The sequence below is a fragment of the Glycine max genome, chromosome 8 (assembly GCF_000004515.6).
Source record: "Glycine max cultivar Williams 82 chromosome 8, Glycine_max_v4.0, whole genome shotgun sequence".
Classification (NCBI taxonomy): domain Eukaryota; kingdom Viridiplantae; phylum Streptophyta; class Magnoliopsida; order Fabales; family Fabaceae; genus Glycine; species Glycine max.
This window is the reverse complement of record NC_038244.2, coordinates 39,981,637-40,008,731: the sequence shown is the minus strand read 5'-3', so window position 1 is coordinate 40,008,731 and position 27,095 is coordinate 39,981,637. Positions and strand designations below refer to the sequence as shown.

The 27,095-nt window shown below is 35.7% G+C and overlaps 2 protein-coding genes and 1 non-coding gene across 7 annotated transcripts; 2 read left to right on the top strand and 1 right to left on the bottom strand.

Moving 5' to 3' along the window:
* The first annotated feature begins 156 nt into the window (after nt 1-156).
* On the top strand, nt 157-2,289 carry GASA12 (gibberellin-regulated protein 12). The gene is made up of 4 exons (NM_001248729.2): nt 157-303; nt 403-459; nt 564-603; nt 1,889-2,289. Exons 1-4 carry the CDS (start codon nt 235-237, stop codon nt 2,071-2,073), a joined length of 351 nt encoding a protein of 116 aa, NP_001235658.1. The 5' UTR covers nt 157-234; the 3' UTR covers nt 2,074-2,289.
* A 2,877-nt stretch (nt 2,290-5,166) lies between these two features.
* TRNAR-ACG (transfer RNA arginine (anticodon ACG)) lies at nt 5,167-5,239 on the top strand. The gene has a single exon. It is a non-coding gene; the product is annotated as a tRNA-Arg (tRNA).
* A 237-nt stretch (nt 5,240-5,476) lies between these two features.
* Nucleotides 5,477-26,733, bottom strand: LOC100780518 (DEAD-box ATP-dependent RNA helicase 22). Of its 5 annotated transcripts, none has more exons than XM_041018515.1 (9): nt 26,169-26,718; nt 25,216-25,503; nt 25,019-25,132; nt 24,491-24,924; nt 16,731-17,058; nt 15,735-15,887; nt 7,052-7,103; nt 6,656-6,833; nt 5,477-6,206 (listed from the first exon to the last, which is right to left on the bottom strand). In XM_041018515.1, exons 1-8 carry the CDS (start codon nt 26,478-26,480, stop codon nt 6,781-6,783), a joined length of 1,734 nt encoding a protein of 577 aa, XP_040874449.1. In that variant the 5' UTR covers nt 26,481-26,718; the 3' UTR covers nt 5,477-6,206; nt 6,656-6,780. The 5 variants fall into 5 exon arrangements, with proteins under 5 accessions (XP_040874449.1, XP_003530661.1, XP_006585977.2 ...); XM_006585914.4 differs by lacking the exon at nt 5,477-6,206 and adding an exon at nt 13,194-13,381 and having other exon boundaries at nt 6,749-6,833; nt 13,484-15,887; nt 26,169-26,733; XM_003530613.5 differs by lacking the exon at nt 5,477-6,206 and having other exon boundaries at nt 6,299-6,833; nt 26,169-26,717.
* Between the last annotated feature and the right edge of the window lie 362 nt (nt 26,734-27,095).

Here is a 27,095-nt window from a genome sequence, read left to right as displayed (position 1 = left end):
TGAATGTGGATGAATTAAATTCAACCTATCTTCATTTTCGATGTACACAATTCATGACATTAATACCAACAAGAAAGGGTGTCATTGTAATTGCCATAAGAGAATCAATATCAATAATACTACTATATATAAAACATGCCACTGCCTTGAAATGGTACTCAACATTTGCATTTCCTCTTCATATACAGTACACACTTCAGCTGGTGGTAGCCTGGTAGATAGTGTGCTTCCAAAATGAAGAACAAAAGGAAGACTTTACTATTGCTGCTGCTCATGGCTGCAACTCTCTTTTGCATGCCAATTGTAAGTACTCCAAAAACATGCATGTTCACTTGCTCTATAGTTAGTTTTAATTAACAAAAGAATTAGATATTCTTTTGAGGCTTTGAGCTTAATTTGCAGGTGTCGTATGCTGTTTCTAATGTCAACATTCAAGACCATCTCACCAATATTTCTGAGGTTGCATGTCGTTTCTTCCAGCCATCTTTATATGTTTTTAACTTTTATTACTTGCTAGTTGCTTGTGTTACAGTGTTTTCACTGGCTTGGCTTTTGTTTTGCAGCTGGTAAAAGGTCCAAATAGAAGGCTTTTGTCATTTGTGGGTATGATTTCTCTTTACTTTTCTCACTTAATTGAGTTTGACATTTTCTTCTTCTTTTCTTTTTTTCTTTTTGAACTATACGCATTTTGTTCTATGGAAGTTTTTTGGTTCTGCATATCAAAGTTAAGTTACACCGGAAATACATAATTTTGCTTTTTTTTAAGAAAAAGAAGTACTTTTTGCAATTTTACAATTTTTAAACTATAAATAACTATTTTTGGTCCTTAAATGTATAAATCAATGACAATTTAGTTTATGACAAAATGAAATTTCCAATTTAGTCCTTTAATGTATAAATAGTGTAACAATTTTTTTCTATATTTAAATTTATGTGATTATTTTGTCATTAAATTGTAATATTCAATGATTAATTTAATATTAAGTTATATTTTTTAAATAAGAGATCAATTTATCATTAAATTATACTCAAGATATAATTATTACACTTTTTACGCATTTAACAACTAAAACAAAAATTTCATTCTAGACTAAAATGTCACTTATTTACATTCAAGAACCACAATGATTATTTATCCTTTTTTAGATCAGAAGGTAGAATCTTATTTTTTATTCTTAATTAATCTTATTTTACAATTTCTTTATGTCCATTTTTTAAAACTAGTATATCATTAAATACATGAGAATATCATAATAATTAAATAAATAATAAGCTAAATTACAGTTTTAATCTTTCTATCATTTTTAATCGGCAGTTTTAGTTTTCCTATTTTTTTTCCTGTGATTTGGGTCTCCTTGTTATAAAAAATCAGCAATTTTGATTTAATCTTTAATCTTGCATACATTCATTTATTTTATTTTTATATTTTAATTAATTAAATTATCTTTTATGTTGTCTCAAGTGAATATTTTAGATCTAGAATTTAATTGGACAAAAAAATAACATGCAAATGCAAATTCAGGATTAAATCAAAATTATGAATTTTCTAAAATAGAAAGATCAAAATCACAAAAGAAAAAAAATTAAAAGAACCAAAATTTTGCTACTAAAAACATGGTAACTTTGCCTAAATAATAATATTCTATTGTATTTTTATGACTTGTTTTAGTTTTTAAAATGCTAATTTTTCCTTTTGACTTAATAATCGTAATTTTATATTAATTTTACTTATATTATATTTGAGTCATCTTTCATAATTTTTTAGGTGTTTCATACTTGGTTTTCATTTTTTATAGATTGAAACATGAAAATAGTGATTTACCTTAAAAGAGGAAGAAAAAGAAATGTTATTATTGTTCTAATAAAGTAATATGTGGTGTTTTGGAAGATTGTGGAGAGAGGTGCAGGGTGAGGTGCAGTTTGCACTCAAGGCCAAAGATTTGCACGAGAGCTTGCGGGACATGCTGTATGAGGTGCAGGTGTGTTCCTCCGGGCACTTACGGGAACAGAGAGATGTGTGGCAAGTGTTACACTCACATGATCACTCATGGCAACAAACCTAAGTGCCCCTAAACCTCTGCATGCATGCATGCATGCATGTCCTTCTCTGTCTACACTTTTAATTATCATGTTTATCTCTACTTAATCAACACTAATTATATTTAAATTCCCGTTTTTTGTTTTGTCTACCTTAATTTCTTAATTAATGCTTTGTGTTTCTCCTAATTTGTAATCATCAGTTGTGTATTGCTGTGACTTAATTTATCTATAATGCATCAGTTGTAGAATAAAAGTCGAGTAAATTACAACTTATAATTTTCCTCCATGTGTCATGTGTATGTGGATAAAAAAAATGAAATAATTCTTTCTACGATACTGTTTTTTTTTTTTTGTTGAATTCTATAATACTATATTTGTGACTTTTAAAGTTAGAGAAAGTATGTTTAGAATACTGATTAAGGAGACGAAGTTTCAAATTCAAATAATATTTTGGTCTTTGAAAATATTTTTAGTCTTTTCTTAGATTTTTATTTATTAAAAATGTTATATATTTTTAGTTTCTTGGTGGTAGATTACATGAAAAAATTCATTTACATTAAAAAATATTTAAATTCTAATATATAAATTATTTAATGAAAATATATGTTATGCTAAAAATATAGAATTATTAAATATTATTTATATAAATAAGAAACTTTAACAAGTGTTTGAGATATTATATGGTTAATAAAATAATTAAAATTGAAAGAAAACATTGATGATATTGGAAAATAATCATTCATAATTTTTCAAAAAAGTTTTTATTTATTTATTTATTACTTTAAAATTTAAATAATATTAATTAAGATTTTTTTGTTATATTTTAATTAAGAGAAAAGAGATAAATTATAATATATAAAATTTCATAATAAAAAATAAGAGAAATCAAATACATGTTGGAAATTTATAAATAATTTCAATACTTATTTATTATTTTTAATTTGTATGTTTTAATTTTAAACGACATATACAAAGAAATAAAATATTAAATGAAATTTTGTTAGTTAGTGTCTTGAGGGTATAATTGATTAAATAAAATCATATACTTTATTAAATGATAATTATATTAAAATATTAATTATTTTTATCTCCTTAATATAAAAATGCTATTTTAAAATAAATCAGTAATATAATCATTTATTAGTTTCTCACTTAAATAGTTAAATAAATTATAATTTACGAAAAAAATATCTATTTTAACTCTTTTAAGAAGAAATTTTTTTTAAACATAATTATTTTGTCATTCTATATTTTTATGTAATTAATAGTTTTCCTAATGAATATTACCTTTAAAAATGAGAAGGAATAAATAATTAAGGAATATACAGTAAGTTGTTTAGGTATATTAATTTAGTGTATTTTTGTTGTTCCTCTTGGATTTTTTATTTGCAAATTCTATGGTTTCAAGGATATTTACTTGACACTGTCGATCTTCTATTTTAAGGATTATTTTCAAAATTTAATAATTTTATGGACTAAGTGGATAATATCATTATAATTTATAAACTAAAATGATGATTTCTTATAACCGAACTGTGATGTGTTAACCAAAATCAGTATCAATTATACATTTAACATACTATACATTAACATATTTGATTTCATTAGTTGATGAGTATGAGGAAAGGACTAACAAATTTTAATTTCTGCAAAAAAAAAAAATTCAATTGAAATTATTATAATTTCAAAATTAAACGTATGATTTACTTAATTTCACATTAATTACCAAAACAAAAGTTCAATTTTAGTCCTGTAAAAAAGTCTAATTTTAATTAAAGAATACTATTTAAAATACTTAAGAAACTATATACACATAAATTGTATACTTTAACTTAATCTCAAAGCCTTCAATGTTTATTTATTTATATAATTTATAACCGAGTCTGAAAATAGCATTTAATGATTTTTGTTTATTTACTATTAAATGAAGGATATATTAATTATGACACCATAGACAGCATCAGAACACCTATTTCCAAGGACATGCATGAGTAATTTCTTAATAAATGCGATGTTTTTTACTATACTCATGTAATATCAAACAACTTTTCATTTCCTATGGATTAAAAAAACACCTTTTCATGTAAATAAAAATTGACATGTTAGAACTGAAGATGGTCCATGGGCATGGCTACTGCTTCTGGACTTTAAAGTCATTAAAAATATTATGCTCTTAATTAGATCAACTTAAAGTGACATATATATGAATTTAGAGTTTAAAAAAGAGTAGTTTACAAGTATTGAAAATATATAAGTAAGAAGTGGTTAGGAGTTGAATGCTTATAAATAAATTTTATAAAAAAATTATAAATTAATTGATAGAAAAGTTAATTAGTAATAAGTTAGTTGATAGCCTTTCCAAAAAAAAAGTTAGTTGTTAAATATAAAATGATACAAAAGGATTTCTAAATTGAGAAAAATGATAAAAATGAAATTTAAGTAAATTTGTGAGGATAAAAATGTAAAAGGAAAAAGCTAATAACTTATATAGGTTATAAATTAGTTGAAGATATTTATAAAAAAAAGTTAGAAAATACTAAATATAATGTATTAAACAAACTTATCTTAGTTAAATAAACTTATAAGCTAATTAAAATAACTTATAATCTTATCAAACACGTACGCTCTTAAAAAAAAAGATGTTATAAAGAGGGAAGAATAATTTGTTAAAAAAGGTCTTACATACAAGAATAAAGGAAGTAAATAAAAACTATTTTTCTTTAAAAGTTCAAAAAAGATGTAATTTTACTTTTCAAATTTGCATATATGTACCTTCGTGGGTCATGAGTATATATATCGTGATATTTCAGCCTTTCATTTTATTTTAGATGGAGGCTATGGTTATACTATTTTGGCCTATATATTCGTTGTTCTCTTAATTAAGTATGTTTGTGAACTTCATGGTCCTATTAATTTAAGCAATGTAGAGAAAAGGAGAAAAAAAATATAAATATGATATAATTTACTGTGATAAGGAAAAGAGATAGAAAGAAATAAGATATGTTTGAATGGTGTTTAAAATAAAGATAAATTTGGGTATGATTACTAGATAAAAAATAAATGAAGACAAGTATATGCCTTGAAATATATATCTATATAAAGTTAAATGTAACTAACTACAAGTAAGACTCCATGGCCCAATGGATAAGGCGCTGGTCTACGGAACCAGAGATTCTGGGTTCGATCCCCAGTGGAGTCGAATTCTTCTTTTGCTCCAATCTTAGTCTCAACACTCTTCCATTGCATCATCTACTCACATTATTTTGCATACTAAAATAATTTTTTAAGTTCTTGATTTGAAAAAATTGGTGAACTTTTTTCACCTTAATATATATAGTTGATTAAAAGGATTACTAAAAAAATTATATTTATATTAAATTGTGTAAAAAAAAATGCATATTAAAATTTTATTTCATATAATTTTTATTTCTTTTTCTTTTTCGTAACCCTCTTTCCTGTCACATTACTTTTTTTCTTTATCTTGTTCTTTCTGTCTTTTTCTTCTTTCAACCCCAAAATATGGTGAACATTTATCGTTTTCCATTTGAACATTACCTCTTTGACTCCCCCGCCTTCCTTTCACAACCACAAATTTACATGGTTTGGATTTCTATGATGCACGTTGCATTTGTTAATATATCTCTTATAAAATTTTATAAATGGTATATTTACCCCCTCAATCTTTAACCTTTTTAAGAAATCCAAACTCCAAATCTTAAAAACATAGAAGATGTGACCATTTCAATTTAAAAGAAGTTTACGAACATACATTCATTTGTTTTTCTTTCGTCTCTTTTTCATTCCATATCTTTTTTTTTTCACATCTATTACTTTATTTCTCTGCCTTCTTTTTTATTTCATCTCTTTTTCTTCCTTCCACCTCAATCAATCTCAAAATGAGGTGGACATTTATTAATTTTCCATTCAAAACACTTTTACTTCTTTTCTTTTTTCCTTCCATCCCAATTTATCAAACATAAGGTGGACATTTATTAATTAATTACCATAAAAAAATCTATTACTTCTTTTGCTTTCATCTATTCATACCCACAAATTTACATGATTTCTATGGCAGACCTCGTATTCATTATTATACCAAAAATTAAAAAAATAATGGTATATTTACCACTCAATCTTCAATTTCTAAGACACCCACACTCCAACTCCTGAAAACCATAGAAGATATGATCACTTCGCTTGTTCCAGAATAATTTAAAGTGAGTCTATTAAAGAACTACCCATCAACAATGTATGTGTATAAACAAATCTGGGTGGTATTTGATAGGTCTTGCTGTTTGGAATTTTAAGCTACAACATGTAATGAGGACAAATATGGAGAGCAATAAAATCTCTCATAATTTACATGAAAAATAAATTGATGGGAACCAAGTTAACCAACTGCCCCTGAAAACGTTTCTAGCAACTTTGCTAGATACAGTAAAAGATGATGGGAAAATGTCATTCCAGAAACTAAGATTGAAAAAGACACTCTTGACTCTACTCATGAAACCAGCCAAAGGGATATCGGCAACAGTTATCTGCATTAATTAACTCTGATATGGAGGATTCCTTCACAGTAATTGCATAATCCTCAAGAAATGGCAAGATCCCTTACATGTGTGTCATTTACGCTGAAGCATGTAGGTGTAACAGATAATACACTTTGAAGCAATCACCATGATGTTGTTCACATTGTCATTGGCGCATGCTGCTTTAGATACTGAGTGTCACCTAGTATTCTCATCCTAGAACGCTCTCTTTAATTGGTGCTGAATCTCTGACTTTGTTAGCACCTGTTATAAATACAAATTAACAATTGGGACAAGTTAAGGTGCTATGAGCTACTCAAACCTCTCTAAGTAGTTTACAATTTTACATAGTTCCAAATGCTGATTCAAACACATTTTATGTTACACACATAAACATCCTCACTGATCATCTGTACATGGAGTATACATATTCACATAGAATGTCTGTTTAAAGCTTTGTAGAACCAAGTATTACAACTTACCCCTCTTCTTGAGCTTGTTGCGGAAGCTTCTTTTCCTGCTAAATGCAGTTTCCTGTGGTAAAATGGCAATTATTACTCCACATATATTGGAATCCATCAATGATTTATAGAGTTTAAATTATGTGTGAAATTATTCAGTCCATAGTTAACTCTATCATCATACATGACCAGCATCAACTATAAAAGCTTAACACCCAATTTTTTTGTTTGCACTGCAAAAATATGATTGTATTAATAATACTTCAGTACTAGATGTACTGAAAAGAGGGCGAGCCCTGGTGCAGCGGTAAAGTTGTGCCTTGGTGACCTGTTGGTCATGGGTTCGAATCCGGAAACAGCCTCTTTGCATATGCAAGGGTAAGGCTGCGTACAATATCCCTCCCCCATACCTTCGCATAGCGAAGAGCCTCTGGGCAATGGGGTACGAAGTTTTTACTAGATGTACTGAAAAGGTAAGTAATTACAAAGGCAGATTCTGCCAAACCCATCTACAAAAGTATATCACATAAGTTAAAAGCCCAAACCTCAAACACCCCTAGGACATTTCTGCCTTCAGCCTAGTAGACCATTGGTTAAAATGGATATGGAAAATTTTCTCCATGCCATTTAACCAAGACCAAGTGTGAAATAAAGCTTCGTCCATGACTTTTTCAGAGCAGAAATTCTGGTTATTAAAAACCATACAGTTTCTATGCTTCCAAATAGTCATGGATAGAGCTACCCATAGGACTTGCCATCTTTTATCCACTGAACTTTTTCCACTCCACAGAGAGAATTGCTTAAAATGATCTCTAGACTCAATGGAGAATGGACCCACTCTATTGACCCAACTCATAATCTCCCACCAAAGATTCCTAGTTTTTATACATGAGTACATGACATGACCAATTGTTTCCTCTTCCTCATCACACAGCGGGCAGTTATAGGAAGGCAGCTCCACATGTCTCCTCCTTAAGTTAACCTTGGTAGGGATTCGGTTCTTGAAAATTCTCCAAGAAAAAGCACTTGCTCTAGGTGGAATTTTGAGATTCCAGATTGTCTTGAAGTCACTATCTTCAGTAACCTGATTGTCACCATCCTTCAAGAAGCTGTATGCTGCCTTTGTGGAGTAGGGTCCACCAGAATCAGGCCCCCAAAGCAGAAGGTCCCTGCTTGAAGGTTGAATTTGAAACTCAACAATGTCTGCCATAAAAGCTGCTCCCATATCAACTTCGTGATCAAAGAGATTTCTCCTCCATTGAAACTTCCACTCCCATCTGTTATCCACTAAAATACCCATTGAATTGATTGAATGGTTCTGCTGAGTACTAACTTTGTACAAGCTTAGGTATTTATCTTTTAGGCTTAAGTCACCCTCCCTCCACTTATCTTTCCAAAACTTGATTCTTAACCCATCACCCACCTTCCATCTCAAATTATTAATGATGCTGTTGCTGTGATGCTGGTGAAAAACAGACCTCAAGTCCTTCCACCATTGAGAGAAATGTGCACTGTCCCTACCAGAACATAGGGTATTCCACCCTCCATATTTGAATAACAAGACTCTAGCCCAAAGCTGATTGTGGTTGTTTGCCAATTCCCATCCCCATTTACCAAGCAAGGCTTCATTGAACTTGGATAGGTCTTTAATCCCTAGCCCTCCTTTGTTCTTGGGAAGACACACAATGTCCTAATTTACCCATGCAATCCTGGCTGCCTCAGAACCCCCTCCCCATAGAAAATTCCTTTGGATAGATACTACCTTATGTACCACTTTTTTGGGAATTTTAAAGAAAGACAATAGGTAAATAGGCAGGGCTGTTAAGACAGAGTTAATAAGGGATATCCTACCCCCCATAGATAAGCATCTCTGCTTCCATTTTGCTAATTTAGATTCAAACTTGCTAATAAGAGGCTGCTAGACATTCCAGCTTTTAGAGGTCGAACCCACTGGAATTCCAAGATAAGAAAAAGGGAAACCCAACAGGCCACAGTTAAGGTAATTAGCTGCTTCCCTGCACCAAGTCACAGATTTACCTAAGCACCCAAATTGGCTTTTAGCATAATTGATCTTGAGCCCTGAAGCCAGCTCAAAAATTCTGAGGATAGACTTCATAACTCTAACATTGGTTGTAGTCGCAGTTCCAAAGAACAAGGTATCATCTGCATATTGCAGTATGTTGATCTCTTCCTTTTGCCTCCCCACTTGATAACTGCTGAAAATGTTTTTAGAGACCGCTGTCCTCATCAAACCAGTAAGGCCCTCAGCTACTATGTCAAATAGGAAAGGTGCAAGGGGGTCTCCCTGCCTTAGTCCCCTCTTAGGCACAAACTCTCCAGTAGGGCTGCCATTGATTAGGATTGATATAGTTGCACTAGACAAGCATCCATAGATCCATTTTCTCCATCTATCACAAAATCACATCCTCATCATCATATAGTTTAGAAATCCCCAAGATACCGAGTCATAAGCTTTTTCAAAATCAACTTTGAATACCATGCAAGGGTTATTTTTGCATTTGGCTTCAGCTATGACTTCATTAGCAATCATCACACCATGGAGAATATGCCTTCCTTTGAGAAAGGCAGTTTGCCTTTCATCAATAATGTGAGGCAAAACAAGAGCCAGCCTATTAGCAAGGACTTTAGATACTATTTTATAAGCACACCCTATAAGAGAGATGGGTCGATAATCATTAATAGATTGTGGGTTAATGGTCTTGGGGATAAGGGCTATGAAGGATGCATTGCTTCCTTTGGGGAATGTGCCATTTATGAAGAATTCATCCATAAACTTGATAAAATCAGGTTTTAGAATTTCCCAAAACTGTTTAATAAAGTTGAAGTTTAACCCATCCGGGCCAGGGCTTTTATCTCCACCACAAGCCTAAACTGCAGACTTAATTTCCCCTTCCGAGAATCTAGTAACAAGGCTTTCCCTCTGCCCTTGACCAAGAGAAGAAAACTGAATCCCATCCAGGGTTGGTCTGCAATGATTCTGTTCTGAGAATCTTTCTTTGAAATACTGAAAAACTGCAATCTTGACATTGCTAGGCTCATGAATCCACCCCCCATCAATGCACAGGCCTTGAAAAGCATTTACCCTCCTTCTATGATTGATGATTCTGTGGAAATAGGATGAATTTCTATCCCCTTCTCTTAGCCACTTCACTCTGGATTTTTGCCTAAGCATGGATTCATAGGCAAGAGCTACACTCCACAGTTGTTCCTGCAAGGATTTCTTGAGCTGTACTTCATCTTGGGTTATTGTTGAGGCATTAATACCTGCCTCCATGTCATTTAGCTGCTTTTTTAGGTCATTTATCTTTCTAACAGTGACTGACCCATTCTGTGAGCTCCATTGTCTTATGCATTGTTTGAGGAACTTTAATTTCTGCTTGAGAACATAACCACCCCAGCCACTAGGGTGATAATTCCCCCACCCCAGCCACTAGGGTGATAATTCCCCCAGCTGTGAACCACCATATTCTGAAAACCTTTGTCCTTCAACCACCAATCCATGACCATGAGGGGTTTGGGCCCCCAATCCATGATTCTAGACCTCAAAAGGATGGGACAATGCTCAGAGAAGTCTCTATCTAACACAAATTGTGTAGTATCTGGCCAATGTGACAACCATTCATCTGAAAGAAGGAACCTATCCAGTTTGCTCATAACTGTTCCATTGGGTCTACACCAGGTGAAGCATCTCCCAACAGACCTAACCTCCTCAACATCCATGTCAGCTATCCACGAATTAAACTCAGAGATGTTAATGGAACTCCCCACAGATTAGGATGAGCTCATTCTCTCTTGTTGGTGTCTTATAGAATTAAAATCACCCAATAAGCACCATGGGCCATCATGGTAAAGAGCTTTAAGGTGTTTAAGCTCTTCCCACTGATCTCTTCTTCCTTGTAAGTCACAGGGGGCATAGACATTGGTGATGTACACCTTCTTATTGTCTTTAGTCCATGTACCTTCCAACAAAATGAATCCTCTGCCTACTACCCTTCTATCCACCATAAAAGCTTCATTATTCCAGATATAAAGAAGTCCTCCTGCTGCATTATTAGAAGGAACAAACTCCCATGATGCATTATCATCCCCCCATAGATATTGGCATAATTTTTTATCAATGGACTCCTTTTTGGTTTCCTGAATACAGAGAATATCGACATTGTGAGCCAAGGTTAACTTCCTAATAGCTGACCTTTTGACCCCACTGCCCAAGCCTCTAGAGTTGAATGACAGAATATTCATGGCTCCATGGACTTCATACCCATCACTCCTGCTGATGTAGAGGTTATTCTACTGTTAATATCTGCAGAGGCATTGTTGTCTTTAGTAGTGGTTATCTCAGCAAATGAAACTCCCAGGTCCCTGATGATCTCTCTATGCAGTGTCTCCTCATTGTCGAAAAAGCCCTTGTTGAAACTACTACTGGATACAGGGCTATGAGCCAAGCAAGTCTTCTCTGGACTCATTTCTTTTGATTTTGGAAAATGAGTGTGGCTTCCAGATTCATCTATGTCCCACTTCCGATATTCAGCCTCAATTTTACCAACTAACATTACAAAATGACTGCTTCTAAGGTGGACGCCCCATTAGAAAAGCTATCAATCTTATTCCCGAAGTCAAAGTGACCTACCTGGCAAGAGTGAAACTCTCTCCTTGACGTATTTATGGTTCCATCACTTTCATAAGTGGTTCACCAAGTAATATTTTTTACAGTCCTTAGATTGATCTAAGGTGTAGAATATTGTTATACACTGCCCACATTTAAAGTGGTTCACCAAGTCTTGATTGTCCTTCCTCTCTGCCCCTTCTGATGACCTTCACCACCTCTGACGGCACTTCCGATGACCGCTTCCACCGTCGTCATTCTCACCAGCAACTTTTCTTTTTCATTTTACAGGTTAGGTTCTCCCTCTTTACACATGCATATTTTCTTTTCTTCCACATTCTTGCATTTCATGTTTTTGGTTCATTCTATCTAATTATTTGAATGCACCGACTATGGTGTTTGCATTTGAATCTTCGATTGCAATTGTTTGCTTGAACTTGTTTGATTTCTGGGTTGGTGCAGAGTGTTTTGGATCTCCCAATTCAATGGCTTTATTAAATTGCGAAGGCAGCGAAGTAGACACTCCGGCTCAGGCTCGACATTGGTTGAAGTGGTTGCCGAAGGTTTAGTATATTGGGTTTTTTCTAGTACAGGAAAGAAGGGTTGCGATGGATGTTGAAATTGAAATTTAGGAACTTGTCAATTTACACGATAAATCAAGTAACTATGGTGAAACAATGGTAAGAGCGACGATGACTTCATTGAACTATTCTATCGGAACCGATGATTGAACAAATTTCTAAAACATAATTAGGGATGGAAATCGGTATAAGCATAGTCCCACAAATTAGGTAATTCCTAAGAAGCGTGAATATTGTTCATAGCAAATATAAAACGATGGGTCTAGAAAGAGCTAGAATAGCAGGAGCATGAGCAGCTTCCTCAAGCAAATGGCACTTCTGCAGAGCCTTCAAACCATGTTTGGTAGCTCCACTCAAGATTTCTTCATGTGACTTGCATGCTTTTGCAATTGCTGCAAAAACAAATCAGAATCTAACCACCAAAAAACTTTTGATTTCCTCAAATTTTAGAAATTAAGAGAAACTGTAAGAAGAAATTACAATTTGGGATCAGGGAAGAAAGAGGAGGATTAGATGGAACAGGATTCTTAAAAACAATAATTTCTTTCAGGCTAATGGTAGAGACTTTCATTTCCTATGCATTGATTCGATTTTTGATACTATCGGAGGGAAAAAAGTAGATTTAAAGAAGAACACGGGTTGGATTATATTAGTAACAAGTAAATTCTCTGTACGTAAAAAGTTCCAAGATTTTGTTGGACAGAATAACAATTGCAAAGTTTGAGATCACCCAGAAAGCATTATCAATTTTAAAAGCCTACTCGGGTATTGAGCGTTTATCAAAGTTTACTTAATAAGAACTTAATTTTTTTTTTTTTTCAATAAAGAATAGTTTGTAACTTCGGAAAAAGAGTCCAATCCTCTAAAATTTAGCAAACAAACACACTCTTAGTTGTCAGGATTTATGCAAAAAGAAAAGAAAAATTAAAACAAAGGTACCGATAAATGACATTACCTGGTTCAGGCAGCAAGTGGCACAAGAAGAACTTTTGCCACTGGGTGATTCTAAATAGACCTACAATTCCACCTTTTCTTTTTCTCACCAGAAATCCTGACAATTGCAGATTCCATTCTCAAAATGATGAAATCGACTTGCATCTCGTACTGTTATCTCCCTTTTTGTTATAAGAGTCATAAATTTTACTGCAGTATGGCAGTCAACACATATACGTAAATTTTTTGTAACTAGAATGGGGTTGCTGGGACTGGTATTAAGAATTCCAAATGCAATGGCTATTTTCTCACTATGATAAAGGAGAATCTGTTCCTTCTCCTCTTCTTCAACATCATGGAGAACAAAACCAGAATCAGCATGATATCCAAGTTTTTTCATCTGCACCAACAATTCCTGTAACTTGTTATTTATGGATACTGATTGTGGATGGGATCGATCCCCACCAATAAATCCATGGATTGCCCCAGAGATCTCAATCCAACTGCAACCTGGGCTTTTCTTGTAACCTTGATGCCTTTGTATGCTTCTAATTTGTGCTGCATCATCCCATCTGCCTACAGAGCTGTAGATGTTAGACATAAGAACAAAATTTCCAGTACCTTCTGGTCCCAGCATATGGATCTTCTTTGACACTTGTTCACCCATTTCAATATTTTTGTGGGTCCTACATGCAGCAAGCAATGCATTCCATACACGGACATCAGGCTGAAATGGCATATTTTGAATAAAGGAGTATGCTTCCTCCAAATTTCCTGCTCGGGCCAGGAGGTCAACCATGCATATATAATGTGCCATCCTTGGTAAGATGTTGAGGTCTTGGCTCATGGTATTAAACCAATATTTCCCTTCCACGACAAGGCCTGAATGACTACATGCAGATAAAACAGCAATAAGGGTCACATCATCCAGCTTCAAGCCTGATTCCTGTAATTCGTGGAACAATGAAAAGGCTTCTATGTATAGCCCATGAATGGCATAACCAATTATCATTGTATTCCACGAAACAATATCCCTCTTCTTCATTCTATCAAAAACTTGCCGACTGATATGAATCTTTCCACACTTTGCATACATGTCAATAATGGCATTACAAATGGATGTATTTTCAGTGAAGCCTCGAATGACTGAGTACCCATGGCAGCATGCCCCATGTTGTAGAGCGGCCAAATGCGAACAAGCTGGAAGCAAACCTATCATGGTTGCTGAATCTGGGTCGGTCCCAGACAACTGCATCTGCCGAAAAATAAGTATAGCTTTCTCTGCATAGCCATTTTGCACACATCCTGAAATGATAGCACTATAAGACACAGTGTCTTTTGTTATCATTTCATCAAGAAACCCAAGTGAGTCATCTATGATCCCACACTTGGCGTACATTGAAATCAGCGAGTTTCCCACCGTTGTGTCTGAACTTATCCCTGATTTAATCATGTAACAATGCAAGTTTTTCCCTTTATTTAGATCAGTGAGCTTTGCACATGCTCGAAGTATGCTTGCAAGAGTGGCTGGCATAGGGCTCAAGCCATGCATATATACCATGTCATCATAAAGGGCCAAAGCATCTCTCATGGAGTCACAAATGACATATCCCCCAATCATAGCACTCCAGCATATCTCATTCTTTTGGTTCACGGTATCGAAGATTTTCCGGGCATAAGATAAGTGATGGCACTTGGCATACATATCCAAAAGCCCAGTTGCAACAACCACATCATGACTGAAGATTTTCCTTATAGAGTAAGCATGAATAGCCTTCCCCTGGTGTAAGGCATTAGCTTGTCCAACTGTGGGTAGAACAGATACAACAGTTGAAGAATTTGGCGTTATTCCCGCTTGCTGCATTTGGACAACTAAGTGTATTGTTTGATTGTGAAGAACATGTAGCGAAAAACCGGCAATGATTGCATTCCACGCGACAAGATCCCTGTGGGTCATGATATCAAACATTGTGTGTGCTTCAAACAAATCCCCACATTTGGCATACATGTCAAGCAAAGCGGTAGAAACATAGACATCAGTTTGCAGGCCAAGTGTGAGGGCATGGCCATGTATTTGTCTCCCAACTTGAATTGCTTGCAGAGCTGAACATGCTTTGAGAACAAAAGGGAAGGTGAAGTTAGTGGGTGTGACACCGAGTTGTAACATGCGGTGGTACAGATGAATAGATTGTAGAAATGGGCCATTCCAAGCATAAGCTCGGATCATCATGTTCCACAAAACAACACTTGGCTTTGGAATTTTTTCAAACACATGGCGAGCATGTTCGACTTGATTACGTGCGACATGGAAACGGGTAAGGTTGTCAAGGATATGGGTGTTGTTGTCGTTACTGATATGTTGATTAATAGTGTTCCTTTGAATTTGAGAGTGAGATGAGGGAAGTTGGTTCTTGGAGTTTCGGAACAAAGCTTCTTTAGGTTTCAAACATCTTTGCATCTTTACCTTCCTGGGAGTGGGAAGGGAAGGATGTTTTCTTCTTTCCTGCCTGTGAGTGTCGAGCGAGTAAGGCCAATAAATATTAAATAATGTTTCAAAATTTACCACAGGTTGATCAAGTTCCCCTGCCCGACGAACAGCATTAACAAGCTCCCTGTTGGATTCAGTGTACATGCTAGTAACAAGTCCAAATTGACCAGCTCTAGCTGTACGACCAACCCTATGCAAAAAGTCTACAGCAGAAGTAGCAAAATCCACCTGAAATACACGGACAACATTGAGCAAACTTGTGAATCAGCAGAGATATACAGCTAAATATGAGATATTTTCCCTAAATAGGAGATACTTTAAAAAAAAATTAATTCTCAAACATATACTATGAAAAGGTAGCAAACTTGTGAGCAAGAGATATTGGTTAGTGTTATTTTAATAAAGCAACTTGATAAGAACCTTGGGAGAACCACACTACAAAAGCTAACAATTGTAATTGGAAAGCTAATGTCTTATAAATGTCACACTTCCAAGGTGGGACTCAAATCCCTATCTTGTACTTGGATCGTAACATCCCACTACACTCCACAGCCAGTCAGCCACAGTGCCCATGTGGGCAGACTGTTTGCTAACCCTTTGACTAATCCCAGTAAACAGAGCAATGAATCACACCAGCGCTGCACCTTTGCAGCTGAGAGAGACATGATGAAAAGCTTTGAAACCAATTGATAAGAACCATACCACAAATGAAAGCCAAACCCAACACTAGAATCCCATACTTCCAATGTGGGAGTCAAGTCCCATACCTTGCAACTTGCAAGTGGATCCTAACACAACTGATGATATATCTTCGCAATTAACTTCCACCCATGGAAATGGTGCAGTATTAATCAGATGAAAAATTTTAGAATTCTCATGTTTATGCGCATTGTCTTTCTAATTTTCACCATATAATGTAATGATTTCATTGACCAACATACCGTAGTTGATATCTAATGAAATCTCTTATTTTGTTTGTTTCGAGACATAGGACAAGCAATGTTTTTGTCATCGCAAAATAGAATAATTGAAGCATGAAGATACTATACAGGAGTAAAGGGTGAACTATACCTGAATAACATGTAAAACATTTGGAATATCAACACCACGAGCAGCAGCATCGGTACATACAAGAACACCACCTTTATCATGAAAATCAACTAAGGTCTGTGCTCGCTCTTCCAATGTGCAATTCTTATGATAACGTGAACATTCAATCCCAGAATGGAGTAATATCTTTGCCACAGCTTCAACAGCCTCAACAGTGTTGGCAAACACCATTGTTCTGTGAATGCCACCAGCATTAACCAAATCTTCAGATCTGAATCTGTGATTCACAGCCTTTATGAGTTCATCCACTTGAGTATCAACCGTAACTTCTATCCATTTTTGCTCCAATCTGAAAATTGAAAGACCACAATAACATTAAAATAAAGAAGGAAAAAACATAAAAGAGCATACTAACTACCAGCATGGCCAGGATTGGTTGGATCCCAAAACAGCACAAGGTCAAAGATGCTGTGTATATAGTTCATAGGTTTTTCAACAAAGAAAAAATGGCAAGAAAACTTGTTCCCTGACAGTAAAGTTTTACAATTCAGAGAAAGAGAGAGAGAGAGGAGATTGAGAAACTGTTTGTTATTCAACCCAACTGAAAACAGTTACAAGAAGAGTTTATATAGTTGACAGTGAAACCGTCAACTAACTGCAGTTGACAAACCAAAAACACCTAACTGTAGTGAGTAAAAATACTTTAGGTACAGTATACATTTATACCCCCCGCCTGGCAAAAGCTCATGAGGGGTTGGAACAATGTCTTTCAATCACTCTGAGCTTGGAACTGTGCAAAAGAAAAGTAGCAGGAGACAAAAGCCTTGGTCAGAATATCTGCCAGTTGATCAAGAGCAGGCACACACACCACATTGATCTGCTTGGTGAGGACCTTTTCTCAGACAAAGAACAGATCCAACTCCATGTGCTTAGTTCTGGAGTGAAGAACAGGATTATGAGCCAAGGAGACAGTACTGGTATTGTCACAAAGAATGACAGGAATGGTGTGAGGAACTTGAAGTTCAGAAAGAAGAGACTGAATCCAAGTGACCTCAGCTGCTATGAGAGCCATGCTCCTATATTCTGACTTTGTACTAGAACAGGCAACCACTGACTTTTTCTTGGACCACCAAGAGATTAAATTAGGTCCAAGAAAAGTAACAGCTCCAGATGTAGACCTCCAATCATCAGGATCAGATGCCCAATATGCATCGCAATAAGCATGAAGAACTTGAAGTTCAGAAAGAAGAGACTGAATCCAAGTGACCTCAGCTGCTATGAGAGCCATGCTCTTATATTCTGCCTTTGTATCAGAACAGGCAACCACTGACTTTTTCTTGGACCACCAAGAGATTAAATTAGGTCCAATTAAAGTAACAGCTCCAGATGTAGACCTCCTATCATCAGGATCAGATGCCCAATATGCATCGCAATAAGCATGAAGAGGAAAGGGTTGCTGCAGGGAAGCAGCTTGGAAATGTAACCCTAAAGAAACTGTACCTGGAGGTACCTCAGAATTCTCTCCACAGCCAGCCAATGTTGGTCAGAGGGCTTAGCCATAAACTGACACTTTATTGACAGAAAAACTAATCTCTGGTCGAGTGATGGTAGCATACTGCAAGGCACCAACAATAGATCTGTAGATCCGTAAAGAGTTGAATCAGAAAAATCCTCAAAACCAAACTTGGTGAGTTTACATCCTCCAAACATAGGAGAAGATATAGGATTGGACTCATCCATGTTGGTCTTGGTCAAGAGATCACGAATATACTTGGACTGAGTTAGAATAAGAGAACCATCTTGCTGCCTCTGAACTTCTATTCCCAAGTAGTCCAATTCACCAAGATCCTTTAGAGAGAAAACAGAATTCATTTGAGAAACCAGAGAATGAATTAACTTGCTGTTATTGCCAGTGATGATAATATCATCCACATAGACTAAAATGTAAACAACTGAGGTGGATCAGAAAACACAAAAAGGGATGGATCACATTTGCTAGAAGAGAATCCAAAACTGAGAAGAGAGGCTTTCAGCTTATCAAACCAGGCCCTGGAAGCTTGCTGTAGGCCATAAATCGCCTTGTGAAGTCTGCAAACTTGTTGCTTGTTGGAAGACACAAAACCAGGGGGTTGAATCATGTAAACCTCTTCCTCAAGAACACCATTGAGGAAGGCATTATTAACATCTAGTTTCTGAAGAGGCCAGTTGTGAGACAGCAAGAGAAAGAATAAGTCTGATCGTGACAGGTTTGATTACAGGGGAAAAGGTCTCCTTATAATCAAACCCCAATTGCTGATGGAAGTCTTTGGCAACAAGCCTGGCTTTGTACTTATTAACAGACCCATCTGGATTTTCCTTGACCCTAAAAACCCATTTGCACCCAATTGTTGTTCTGGAAGCAGGAAGATCAACCAAGGTCCAAGTGTCATTTCTCATGAGTGCATCATACTCAGATTGCATAGCTCAGAGCCAAGAGGGATCAGTTAATGCAGCTTTGGTTGTCTTAGGTTCAAGGTGAGCCAGCAGGAGAGTAGGACTAATTCTGGGATTAGTAATACCAGATTTGGCTCGAGTACACATAGGATGTGCATTATCAGGTCTGTTAGTAGGCTGGAAGGTTGTTTGTGTGGGAATAGAGGGAGAATTTGGCTGAGCAGGTAAGGCTGTATTGGAAACAGATAAAGGCTGGGCATGGGAAATATGTGGTGAAGGAGGTTGCTGATCACTGGAAGAAGCAGAATTCTCAGTGGCAGCAGAAGGTGATGCATTGGTGAGGTGAACAGATACTGCAGAAGGTAAAACAGTGAGGGAAGATGCAGTATCAAGGACTTCAGAAGTTAACAAAGCTGGTTCAGGGAAAAGAGAAGGATAGGCAAAAGCACTTTCATTAAAGGTGACATCTTTAGATATGTATGACCTGCCATCAGCAGCTAGGCACTTGGAACCTTTGTGTGAAGGAGAATAGCCCAAGAATAGCATTCTTGAGATCTGAACTGTAACTTATGTTTGTTATAAGGCCTCAGCAAAGGGAAGCAGGAGCAGCCAAACACCTTGAGAAAGAAATAATCAGCTTGCTTGTTGAACAATTTCTGATATGGAATTTCATTGCCAATAGCAGAGGAGGGCAATCCGTTTATAAGATACACACTTGAGACAAAGGCATGATCCCAGTAATGAAGAGGCAGTTTTGCTTGAGACAAAACAGTGAGACCCAACTCCACAACATGTCTGCGTTTGCATTCCACTATCCCATTTTGGTGATGGGTATGAGGACATATAAGTCTGTACTGAATGCCATAATCAGTTAAGAACTTAGTGAAAGGTCTGAACTCCCTTCCCCAATCAGACTGTACAGCTTTAATAGAGGAGTTAAACTAATTTGAAACCATAGTTTTAAAACCTCTAAAGCATCAGATTTGTTCTTGAGTAAGTACAGCCAAGTGAACCTGGTGTTAGCATCAACAAAGGAAATATAATATCTAAAACCAGAAGGTGATGCACAATGAGCAGGGCCCCACAGATCAGTGTAAACAAGGTCAAAAGGTTTATCATGGACAGTAAGGGAAAAAGAAGCCGGAAGTCGATGTGACTTTCCAAGACAACAGTGATTGCAAAAATCTGTTGGGTATTTATTTAATATTTGGAATATTACAAAGTCTGAGTACAATTTTCATAGTGGCAAGCTGGTGGCACTCAGATGACCAAGCTTAGAGTGCCAAATGGAAAAGGAATTGGAATTACATGTAGCTGTATTTACAATACCATCAACTACAGCAGCTTTATTTGAAGAAAAAGACTGAAAATCAGATTTACTAGTGACAGTATTAACAAGAGGACTTTGTACAACACTGGAGACATACTCAAAAACATTTTGTAGGAAGCTTGTACTTTGGCACAGATGAAAGTAGTTGAGGGAACTGATAGAGACCATCACTTCCCACAAGCCCTTTTAGAAGAACATGTTTAGAATCCTGTGATTTAACAAGACAGAAAGATGAGTGAAACTCAAAGAAGACATTATTGTCTTTACAAAACTGACTGACACTAATGAGATTCTTAGTAATAGAAGGAACAAACAATAGATTACTAAGGACAAGAGAAAATTTAGGATTAAGAGGAGAGGAAAAAGAGGAAACACCTGAAGAATTAATGTTGAGACCTTGAGCATTGCCAATAGTGATCTGATCAGGGCCCTCAAAAGGTGTCACTTGCTGTATATTCTATGACATATTTGTCACATGATGAGAAGCACCAGAATCAGGATACCAACTCTGCCCTTGAGTTGGAGTGTGAGAGGAACTAGCTGGATAAACTTGATTTGTCACATGATGAGAAGCACCAGGATACCAACTCTGCCCTTGAGTTGGAGTGTGAGAGGAACTAGCTGGATAAACTTGAGGATGTTTAGAAGCTAGTTGAGTGGTCTGAGGTGGTTGAATGTACACATATTGAGTCTGTACAGAAGCTACAGTAGTTTGGGAATGAGCAGGCTGAGCATTATGAACTTTCACAGGAGCAAGTTGCACAGCAGCAGAAGTATGTGTAGAAGCAGGAGCAAGATAGGCTGGTGGTGGAAGGGTAGGAACGTAATTTTCCTCCAATCTATGATAACAATACGAACCTCCATGTCCAAACTTATAACAGATCTGACACTGCACATCAGCGAAACAACCACCACCACAGCCTCCACTGCCATGGTTAGGATTCTGGCCACCACGATTATTCTGGCCAGAACCCCAACCACCGCGACCATTGAAAAAATGATTTCCAGCATAATCATTGGATGAGTTATCCTCCGACACGGACTGAGTGGTCAGATTGACTTGACCCTGAGAATTAGGGTTCACAAATTGCACAGAATCAGAAACAACATCACCTTCATGAGACAAACTTCTAGAACAGCCTTGGGAAAGAGTAATGGAACCTAAACTTTGAGTTAGGTTTGCGAGAACATTCAATACGCACCTCGCGCGCAAGCAACAAAGTTTCAACTTCATCAACAAAGAACGGATCAAATCTGTTGGTAATGAGCAAAATTGACAATGCATATACATCAGGGAGTCCATCAAGAATCAGATTAACATGCTCAAAATTGGATACTGGTTCACCAATGGAAGTGAGCACATTGACTAGAGTTTGCACACAGAGAAGATAATCAGAGATGGAGCGATTATCAAGAGAGAGATTTTGAAGCTCATCGCGAACTTGACGAATCTTCGTGCAAGTGAGAGACTGAAAATGTGACAGGATGTGATCCCATAATTGCCAAGACGATCGACAATCAACAATGCAAGGAAGAATTTCACCAGAAATAGTGGATTGCAACCACGCAAGAAGAAACTGATCTTGTTCGTACCAAACACGATATTCACTGGTAACTTTATTTGAATCGCAATCTTCAACCAAAGCATATTTAGGGGGAATTTGAGGATTAATGACGTAGCCTTCAAGATGAAGATTGTGAATTACAGGTTCCACCTGTTGAATCCAAAGAAGATAGTTCTTCAAATGCAACTTATGAGAAATTGATAGCGTGAACGTTTTGGAAGAGTTCGCCAATGACAATGGCAGCGGTAGGGACAAAGGAGGAGTCGATGCGGAAGCCATGAAAAAAGCTTGGTTTCGACCTAAGCTCTGTAAACCATTTTACAGTTTAGAGAGAGAGAGAAGAAGGAGATTGAGAAATTGTTTGTTATTCAACCCAACTGAAAACAGTTACAAGAGTTTATATAGTTGACAGTGAGTAGGGATGGGAATAGGCCAGGCCAGGCCAGGCTTTAAAAGGCCTGAGCCTAGCCTACGATTAATTTTTGAGGCCTAAGCCTGGCCTATAGCCTATCAAAGGCTTTTATTTTTGCTCGGCCTGGCCTTTTTAAAAGCCTAACCGGGCCTGGTAGCCTATTAAAAAGTCTTCTTCACATTAAATCTTTAATATTCCTAGTTGTTTTTACCAAAAAAAAAAAAAATAACACACCTTCTATAATAGGCTAAACACAGAATGTTAATTACCTCTATCAAAAAGCTTGAAGTGAAAAAGATATGATTTTTGTTTGGTTAGGAACGTAATAGGAAAGTTAAAAAAAAAAAAGGAAACTTGATAAAAAAGGATATGATTTTTGTATAGGAACTTAATAGGATATGATAGGATATGATTTTTGTATAGGAACATAATAGGATATGATAGGATATAATTTTTGTTTGGTTAGGAACGTAATAGGAAAGTTAAAAAAAAAAAAAAAACCTGATAGAAAAAAGATATGATTTTTGTATAGGAACGTAATAGGATAAGATAGGATATGATTTTTATTTGCTCAAGAATACAGGAACGTAATAAAAGAAAAAAGAAACCTAATAGGAATAGAAAAAGGAACTGATAACAGAAATAGGAAAACTAATAAAAATAATGAGAAATATGCTAAGCCTGAGCCTAAAAATAATTAATATTATTTTAAAAAATAATATTAATTGTACCCAAAAAATAATATAAGTATATATATATATATATATATATATATATATATATATAGGTTGCCCTATCAGGCTTATAAGACTTTTTAATAAGCCTAAGTCTGGTCTATTTAATTTAATAGGCTTTTAAAAAAGCCTGAGCTTAGCCTTTTAATTAAATAGGCCAGGTCAGGCCAGACTTTATGTAGGTCAGATCGTAGGCCCCTGTAGGCCGGCCTAGCCTATTCCCACCCCTAACAGTGAGAACTCTCAACTATCCAAACTGTCAACTAACTACAGTAAACAAACTAAAAACACCTAACTGTAGTAAGTAAAAATACTTGAGGTACAGTATACACTTATATAAAGCCATATATTATGCCCCACCAAGGAGGATAAATGAATGATTTCATAATCTTCTCTCAAATGCTAATCAGAAGGGCATCCTTACAATTCTGTATCATAGATAAGAAACCAATCCAAACAGAATTTAGAAATGGTGATTGGTGAAAGTAGCCTTTTCGAGGAAATGTTGGTAGGGGTGAGAACCTAAGTTGCACAGTTTGTACTTGCAAGTCTAATCAGAATTGGAGAATTTTCTCCACAAAAAGCCTATTTTAGTCCTAGGGCCTTGCTAGTAGTACATTTTCCTGCAACCCTTTTACAACTAAATTTTTCTATCACTCAAGTGGAGTCACTTTTGATCTTCCTGTCAGACTAGTACTCGTTAGAAATATTGGCCTCCACCTAACAACTTAAACATTTGACGAATTGGTCTTTGGTATGGTATCAATGCATCCATGACCAAGTAATTCGGTCATTATTCATAACAAAATGACATTTCAACCAAAAGTAAAGTAGTAATGTGCCTCATTCATGCTTCAAGCCCAAAAGGCTCTTGCTGACAGAGCCTATGAAAGAATAAAACCACTTGATTTGCTTGTTATACATGCTAAAATATATGAAATAATTCTTCATCGTCTACTTATCTCCAATTGAAGTAAACCTGGACTATGTGTGAAGGGTACACTAAAGATCATACTTCCTAGGCATTCACCTCAACATTCCAATGGACAGTAAACTAGATTTTTGAAAATAGTCTTGTCATTTCTGATTATAGTAATATTTAACTTACATGTTTGTCTATATGCAATTATGCATTTCTTTTGTCATATCTTCAGTTCACAATCAGTGGAATCATTTACACATTTAAGCATTTTCCTATTCTAATTCTTCATAAATACATGTCAAGAGTTCACCACGAGCAGCAGAGTAACAATGAGCAAAATAAAATGAAACATCATTATTGATAATAAGGCAAAAAAAAAATGAACCTCGGATTGTGACAATGAAGATAGTCTCCGCAAACCCACTCAGCATCAGGAAACATATATTTCAATACCCCTCCAGCTGTTTTCTTTCCATTCACTGGAAGTGTAGCAGCAACAAAAACATACTGTTTACTACGCTCATAATTTTTCCTCACTCTCCTCCAGTCTCTTAGTTTAACATTTTCGGCTTCGTTATTAATATCAGCAATATCCTCTTTATCATTGTTATCCTCTTCCAAGATGGCTTCAGTTTCAAGTTTCTCTTCACCTTCAAAAGCATCTTCTGATGACAAGGAAGATTCCTGTTTCATCGGAAACTCTGCAACTGATTTTTTTGATCGAGACAAGAGTTTTTCATCAAAGCGGAGCAAGTTTATCAAGCGGATTACTTTATTCTGGAAGCTCCCACAGAGAAGCAAGTCAGCTTCATCAAACACCTGACAGTAAGAAATATAACACAACGTAATAAGCATCAAAGCTTAATTCACATATCTTTTACACTGGCATAATTATGTAAAATCAGAAATATACCACATATTTAACACCTCGCATAAATTCAACGCGGCGGGTTCTGTCAAGGTCAACATAATTCAGAAGAGCAGCAGGTGTCGTCACAATGACATCAGGTTCCCGAATCGGCCATCCCTGGATCGAAATGATTCTTAGTATTGAAAATTCAAGAAGAGTAGACCATAAATTCCAAACTACAACTATTTCACAATCACTACCTGTTTACCACAAATCGCTGCCGCACTAACTATCGTCTCACTGTCATCTTTACAGAGACTATTAGCCATCCTCACTACCTGCTCACAAAGTTGCACATTTGGACACAGAACAAGCAAAACTTTGTGCAGCGAGGTCACTTCTCGATCCGACACAGCAAGTAGAGAACGCTCCTGGGTGACCCTAAGCTTATCAATCAGAGGAACTAGGTAACTGTATGTCTTACCACTTCCAGTCTCCGCGGCAATAATAACATCCTTCCCTGACAGCACAGACGGTACAGAAGAAGCCTGAACACACATCAATAATGCACAAATCATAAGCCCCAGCACCCCAAAAACATAAAAGGGACAGAACTTAGAATTGTACTTTTCATATTATATTATTCTCCAATCAGAATCACAGTTTTACCTTGTTAACCTAACTGACCATTAATATAAATCTGATTGGATGATAGTATCAAAAGCACTTAAAGAACTACATCTAGAACCTATCCGGATAAACACTTAGGTCAAATGAATTGAGTTTTCCCATTAGCTAAAATCAACTTACACACTTCAGCTTTTGGAGAGGTTAGATTATAAAACTTCTATAAAAAGTTAAGTGCATAAGTTGATTTTAGCTTATAAGAGAGGATAAATTCATTTTAACTTGTTATTTTCTTCTCCTACAAGTGCTTATGTATACGTTTACACAATCAGCCCCTTAACTTTGTCCGATTAAAAAATGAAAACAGAAACCAGTTATCAACAGCCCCTGGTCTAGCTTCCTAATTGCACCCTGTTTTGGATATTCTTTTCTTCTAATTTTTTTGACATCATAAGCATAAACACAACAAGTAGACAAGAACAAATTTTTAACAAAAGGGGTCATTCAATTTCCAAGAAAACCGCAAAGGGGGCATGAATTAACAAAAGGGGCAACGTGGAAACAAACCAAAACGAAAAAAAGGGACCTGAACGAGAGAGGGTCTATTGAGGCCAATGTTAGAGAGTGCTCGAGAAATGGTATCAGAAAGACCGAGTGAACTCCACGAAACGTTTTCTTCTGCAAAGAAAGTGTCTCTGCCATTGGAACCTTGTGATGATGATGATGCAACAGCGCTTACAAAGGTTCTGGTTTGTGCTTGGCGTGGAGTGGTTATAGAGAAGAAGCGAGGTTTGAATAGAGAAGGGAAGGTGGGAGCAAGGCTGAAGTGAGAGAAGAAGTGGTAGCGAATTGGTGGGTTTTGGAGATGGAGCATCAAAGCAGAGCGAGTCACAATCATTGGGATTTTTCTTCTTCTCTGGAATATTATCTGCTTCTTTAAACTGTCTGATTACAAGTGGACAAAACAATCACATAACCAGCAAGGAGAGGATGGGGTTTAGGGTTTTAGGCAGTAAGGAAAGGATGAGATTTTCTTTCTTATTTTTGTTTTTGTAATGCAGAAAGAATAATCTTCACATTTTGTGCTTTTTGATTCATTCTGTAATTTATTTTTGTTTTAAATTAGTTATTTAACTGCTATTTTACTTATCATATTATTTATTTTTTAGATTAAAATGTAATTTTAATCATGTTATTTTTAAAAAATTATACATTTAGTTATTTTTAGGTAATAGTATCCCTCTTTTTTAAAATTAAGAATTTTGGTTTCCCTATCAAATTTAGTTAGTTGACCGTTAAGTTTTTGCATTGACTCTTAAGTTGGTGGTGTGGCACTGCAATTTTATTTTTTAAAATAAAAATTAAGTTGTTTTTAATTATATATTAATGAGTATCTCCGATGGTTGCATAATTCAAGACTTTTCTTCTCAACAACAAGAACAGCAGCAAACATACATTGCTTGATCAAATCTTTTCTTTCACATTCTCGATTTGGATTTACGTACCAAGGAAG